Source organism: Pan troglodytes, chromosome 1 (assembly GCF_028858775.2).
Source record: "Pan troglodytes isolate AG18354 chromosome 1, NHGRI_mPanTro3-v2.0_pri, whole genome shotgun sequence".
NCBI classification, from domain to species: Eukaryota; Metazoa; Chordata; class Mammalia; order Primates; family Hominidae; genus Pan; species Pan troglodytes.
The window spans coordinates 4,179,032-4,185,137 of record NC_072398.2 but is presented as its reverse complement, the minus strand read 5'-3'; the positions used below and the strand labels follow the sequence as shown (position 1 = coordinate 4,185,137).

The 6,106-nt window shown below is 45.9% G+C and overlaps 1 protein-coding gene across 5 annotated transcripts in view; it reads left to right on the top strand.

Annotated features, from left to right (window-relative positions):
* Positions 1-658: 658 nt before the first annotated feature.
* The window catches only part of EFCAB2 (EF-hand calcium binding domain 2), a 162,833-nt gene continuing 157,385 nt past the window's right edge, over positions 659-6,106 (top strand). For 2 of the 5 annotated variants that reach the window (XM_063809405.1, XM_016941964.4), the window contains exon 1: positions 659-1,144. In XM_063809405.1, coding sequence (XP_063665475.1) covers positions 806-1,144 — 339 coding nt within the window. In that variant the 5' untranslated portion in view covers positions 659-805. The remainder of the gene's footprint in view (positions 1,145-6,106) is intronic. The other 3 variants (XM_063809402.1, XM_063809401.1, XM_063809404.1) reach the window with 2 other exon arrangements.

Here is a 6,106-nt window from a genome sequence, read left to right as displayed (position 1 = left end):
ACACAACATATGCACTGAAATACCATTTAAGATTAGTTTTGAAAATAGGTGTTCGTTTCAACCACATCATTACGTATTTTATTCAAAGCTCTTTATAAAAAGAGCTTTACTATGTTCCAGTACAGTAAACTTATCCAGAAAATAAGACAAAAATTTAACTTCATGCTATAGCTGCAAAGTTTCCGGAAAGCGGGATTTAAAACTTCCATTGTAACTTTAACCAGCGGTCATGTCAAATTTCACAACTAAGAACATTTTAACGCATGTAATACTGAGCACAACATGGGCACGTTTTTGTTGCTATGAGAACCTTCTATTTTGTATTAGACATTGCAGCCTTGACGACGCAATGTTTGTGCCTATTTTGCGCATGTTTTTCTGCAGCTATTCCTCTCCTCTAGCAATAGTCGAATGGCTCTGGTTTCCTCTTGCGCCCGGCCCAGTTTTTCCGTTTTAGCTTCGGTTGTCATAGGCTGTGCTGTCGCTTTCTCTGGGAAAGGACGGTGAAGACTGGACGGGAGAAACCGGGAGGGCAGGCGCGGCCGTTCTGCAGCAGCCGGGCTGTGAATGGGAAGCGGGAGGAGGAGGCTGGGCCGCGGGCTGGTTCTATCACCCCCTTGGGAGCCCAGCTCTTCACCTGGCTCTCCGGCGCTTTTCAAGATCTGCAGTTAACAACAAAGATCGAGCAACGCCACGTCGCACAAACAGGACAGGAGGGGGCGAGGGGTGTGTGCGCGCGCGTGCTGTCCCCAAATGGATGAGAAATAAGGGAAAGGAGGGGTTGGGGACCGTGTGATGAAGCAACATGCTAGGCCCGGGACAAGTCCGGCTCCGGCCTCGGGTCTGGAGGGACAAGGCTGGGGGCCGGGTGGCGCGGCGCCCGGGTCCCGGCTGGCAGACGGGCCCTCTGGTCTTCCCCCAGCGCGAGGGTCGTGGCGGGAAGCGGGGACAGGGCGCGCGCTCAGAGCCTCCTCCCCGCCCCGCCCAAGGGTCTTCCTCCCCCGGGATTCAGAGCGGCCCCTCCTCCAGGCCAGGCTCGCCGCGGGGCGCTGAGCAGGCCGGGACACCGCGGCCGAGGTTATCGTTAGGCATCTCCCAGGCGACCGGCCCCGCAGCAAGATGGCGGACGAGAAAGACAGGGAAGGTAAGGTAGGGGAGCCGGGGAGCCGCTGCCCTCGCCGCCCGCCGCGACCCCGGGCTGCACGGGGAAGCGCCGGGTGGGGTGGGCCCTCGTCCATCTGGAGTTCCCACCCGCAGGGAAAGGGCGGCCTGAGGAGAGGGCCACCCGGCAGCAGCAGTCGCCCTGCCCCCGTCCCCGTAGCCCGCCCGGCCCGCCGCTCCGCCCCGCCCCGCCTCTCTCCCCCGCCCCGCCTCTCTCCCCCGCCCCGCCTCTCTCCCCTCCTCCCTCCCTCTTCTCTCTGCCCTCCTCCCGCCGTCTTCTTTCTCCTCCCGCCCTCTTCACCCTCTTCCCCTCCTCCCGCCCCGTCCTCCTTCCCCCTCCCTCGGAGGCCGGGCCTTGCCTCCTGCGCGGGCTGCGCCGGAGGGGCCGGCAGGGGGTGCTGATAATGGCGTCGTTGTTCACGGTCGCGGGGAAGCCGCCGCCGCCTCCACACCCTCGCCTGGGGTCTCGGTGCCGCAGGCGCCACGCCGGTAGCTGTCCAGGCTGTGGGCCCCGGGGGGTGGCCTGGGTGAGGAGGAGTTCTGGCCGCCTGAATCTGACGGGATCCTCTGTTTGCGCCGAAACCCCGCCCTGGCGCAGCCTGATGGCGTTCGCGGCCACCATTTTGCCTCCTTAATGAGGACGCAGGAGGACGGTGTGGAGGTCACGGCCGCTGCCTCCGAGCTTCCCGGTCCTCCGAAATGCCTGCCCCGCCGCCGGCTAGCGCCGCGCAATTGGCCTAGTGTCTTGTCTTAAAAAAAAAAAAAGACACACACCCAAACAGCAATTTTAATAACGACGAAAAACCAAAACCTGGCGGAGATCTTGGAACCGCTGTGCGCCGGCCGGGCCTCTCCCAGGGGACCACCCAGCCCGGCGCGGTGGCCGCCGGCGGGACTGCGCTTCGAGGCTTAAGGTCGCCAGATCCGAGGCATCGATCTCCGCCTGTGCGGAGAAGCCAAAAAGTGATTACGTTTGTTTGCAAGACTGTTCATGTTGTTTTCAGTTCATGGTATGATGAAAACCCGATCCTTTATTACCATGCCCTTAGGTACTAAAAAATAATTGTGTTTGATAGTTGGCAGTCACCCACAAGTATCCAAAAACCATGAAACAGTAAAGGTAAACAAGTAGGAAGTGAAAATAATATTCCTCCTTTGTTTTCTTTCTGGAGTGCTCAAAACACCCTCTCAAACCATTTTTCTCAGCATAGAACCAAGTGTGGTCAAGTTAACAGCTAATATTTACAAGGGAAGAAACGAACCCTGAAATATTTAGTCACTTGTTCCGGTGATCACAGAAAATCGGCGAAGAAACACATGAAACTGCCAACGATCTCCCTATTGATAACAAGGATACCGTGATTTTTATATAATATTAATCTGAGAAGCCAGGATTATTTTGTAGGTATTACCTTTACGAAGATGCCCTTACATATAAAGAAAAGGGTAATTTTAAAACTTTCCCAGAAAAATGGATGGCTTATTTTTGTTCTTTATTTACCAAAAAAAAAAAAAAAAAAAAAACCATTAGGAGATAAACTAGCAAGGTAATTATGGATATTTATTTTCTTAAAAAAGACTTGGTTAGGTCAGCATGAGAAAAAACGCACTGGAGTATGGTACAAATACAATATTTCTCGTTTTTTAAAAATTGAGAGCTTTCCTGATTTTTCAGCTTTTGAACAATATTTTTCCATTTAAAGTAAATTCAGAGAAACAATTTTGTCGATAACTCATAGAAGTAATGACTGTTAAAAGCTGGATGCCATTCATTCAGAATACATATATTCAATGCCATTATGTAGATAAGGCATTCTACTTAGAACTTTGAAAGATACGAAAATGAAAGACATTGTCTTTGCTTCCAAGGAAGGTGAGATGAGTAAGGGAGATGAGATATATGCAAATGGGAGGAAATAGTTAACTGGGCTGAGTAGTCTGGGTGCCAACCACTGTGCTAGGTGTGTATCCTTGTAGTCCGTGGACAGCAGCCTGGACATCACTGGCTGCCACCGACCTAATGAATCAGTCTTCATTTTAACATGTTTGTAGGTGATTTGTATGTACATTAACGTTCGAGAAGGCCGGGCGCGGTGGCTCACGCCTGCAATCCCAGCACTTTGGGAGGCCGAGGCGGGCGGATCACGAGGTCAAGAGATCGAGACCATCCTGGCCAACATGGTGAACCCCGTTTCTACTAAAAATACAAAAATTAGCTGAGCGTGGTGGCACGCCCTTGTAGTCCCAGCTACTCAGGAGGCTGAGACAGGAGAATCGCTTGAACCAGGGAGGCGGAGGCTGCAGTGAGCCAAGATCACACCACTGCACTCCAGTCTGGCGACAGAGTAAGACTCCGTCTCAAAAAAAAAAAAAAAAAAAAAAAAAACAAAAAAAACCAAAATAAAGTTCGAGAAGCACTCATGTGCTGTATCTCATTTATTGTTAACAGTTTTATGGATTAACTAATTGCAGTTTGTGAAGGGTATTATGAAACAAAGGCATTTTGTCAGAGGATAAATAAGTAGAGACTCATTTTGGTGGTAAGATCTTTTTATGGAAATAGTCCATTACTATATTTGATTGTCAGCTACTGTATTTTGAATTTTCAGAAATTACGTCTAACCAATTAATCAGAATTGATTAAGTTTTGAGGATTCACTCAACTAAACTCATAAAAGACTGATGTGCAAACCTGAATGATTTATTAATTTAAATAGGGGTATATACATTGACTTGAAGGCTGATTTTGCCAATATACTAATATAATAATTTTGGCAATATACTAATATAATAATATACTGTTTTATGGGTACTAAGCTTCGAGTAGTGTGAATTTGTATTTCAGAAGTCATTTGATGACCATGGAATCACACAAAAGAAAGGATAATTTTGAAGGATGTGTTCATTACCCTCTAAGTTCCAAAAGATCTGGGACCATTTCTGATCTGTTAATACTGAGTGTTGTGCAGAGTGCTTGGAACGTGGTAGGTAATCAATAAGTATTTGTTGAATTCAGAACATTTGAATTAATCAAAGACAGCTTATGAGATTTTAACCAAAGCATTCCTAGCTATTTTCCCCAAACTTATTCTATACCTAAAAGTACACAAAACTTGTTTTAGGTCTCTTTTCCCCTCTGCTTTACTGGTAAAATACATTCTTCTATTCCATCTGGCTCAACAAAACGTTTTATTTCACAGTGCCACGGTATTCACTAGCATGTCTTTAAAAAACAACTACAAAAAACCTCATTGTAGAAATACACATATGTTTTAAATAGTTCATCCTTAATATTGAGATTTCTAAAAGTTCTAAAGGGGGAATAAGTTTCAGGGTACCCATCCTATCCACTCTTCTTCAATATTTAGAGATTAACTTTGATAGAAGTATTGAGAATATTGATAAGAAAAATTACCTAAATTAGAAGGGGCTATTGTGCTCATAAAATTTTTTTCTAAGATTATGTACGTTGAAGTTGTTATACTTATTTGTTGCATTTTTTGCTTTCATACAGTATAATTTATTTTTTCATAGATTAAAAATTATACAGAATTATATTAGCTAAAAGTTTAACCTTTAGAACCAAATTATTTTTAAAACCACTTTTTTAACTGAAAGAAGAATGTTTGAAACGGGATAAGAAAAAATATTTTTGAACTTTTGTTATTTTTCCAAAGTTTCCTCAGCCAGAACATTTTTTGTTTTGTTCTTTCTTTTCCTTCTGTTTTGTTTTGTCTGTTTAAATGGAGAGTCAATGCAATTGTTGATTCTTTGGCTCCTTAAATCTTATTGTTTCTGTCTCAGAGAATTTTATATAGGACTGGAAGGATCTTCTGTTTGTAATTAGACTCACGTCTAGGAAACAAACTGCTTAGTTATAAAATTCGAACTTTTGGCAGCCAGTGAGCTTTGGAAAGTAAGAACTTTTTAGTAAGCTGCAGATATTAAAAGCTGACTCTAGGATTTACTATTTTTGTTTCTATTAAAATATTCTTTGTTACTTTGCGTGCTTTGATAACATTGCTTGATAAAGTGCCTCTAATTCAATTATCGACTCCTAAATGGAAGAGGTTTTACAAGGTTTGTTGTTTTGTTTCTGATTTCCTTCATTGTGCCACTCTTTTGAAAACCCAACATTTGGAAATATAAAGTAAAAAACAGAAATTTCAGGTGCCTATTACTTTATAAAAAGGGTTCTCTTAAATAACGTCTTTTTTTTTTTTCTTCTTTTATTTTGAGACAGGGTCTTGCTCTGTTGCCCAGGCTGGAATGTGGTGGTGCAACCTCTGTTGCCTAAGCTGGAATGCAGTGGCGCCATCACGGCTCACTACAGCCTTGACCTCCTGGGTTCAAGCGATTCCCCCCACCTCAGCCTCCCAAGTAGCTGGGACTACAGGCGCAAGCCACCATGCCCGATTAATTTTTTTAATTTGTAGAGACAGGGTTTCACCGTGTTGGCTAGGCTGGTCTCGAACTCTTTATTTTTTTTATTTTTGTTTTTTTTTTGAGACGGAGTCTCGCTCTGTCGCCCAGGCTGGAGTGCAGTGGCACGATCTTGGCTCACTGCAAGCTCTGCCTCCCAGGTTCACACCATTCTCCTGCCTCAGCCTCCCGAGTAGCTGGGACTACAGGTGCCCGCCACCACGCCCGGCTAATTTTTTTGTATTTTTAGTAGTGATGGGGTTTCACTGTGTTAGCCAGGATGGTCTCGATCTCCTGACCTTGTGATCCGCCCACCTCGGCCTCCCAAAGTGCTGGGATTACAGGCGTGAGCCACCGCGCCTGGCTCGAACTCTTGAGCTCAAGTGATCTGCCTGCCTTGGCCTCCCAAAGTGCTGGGATTACAGGCATGAGCCACCCTGCCTGGCCTCATAGTAACTGTTGATAGTATAGAGTGTAGCCTGTGGGACAGTACAAAGGTTGAGCTTTGAAGTAAGACTTGAAT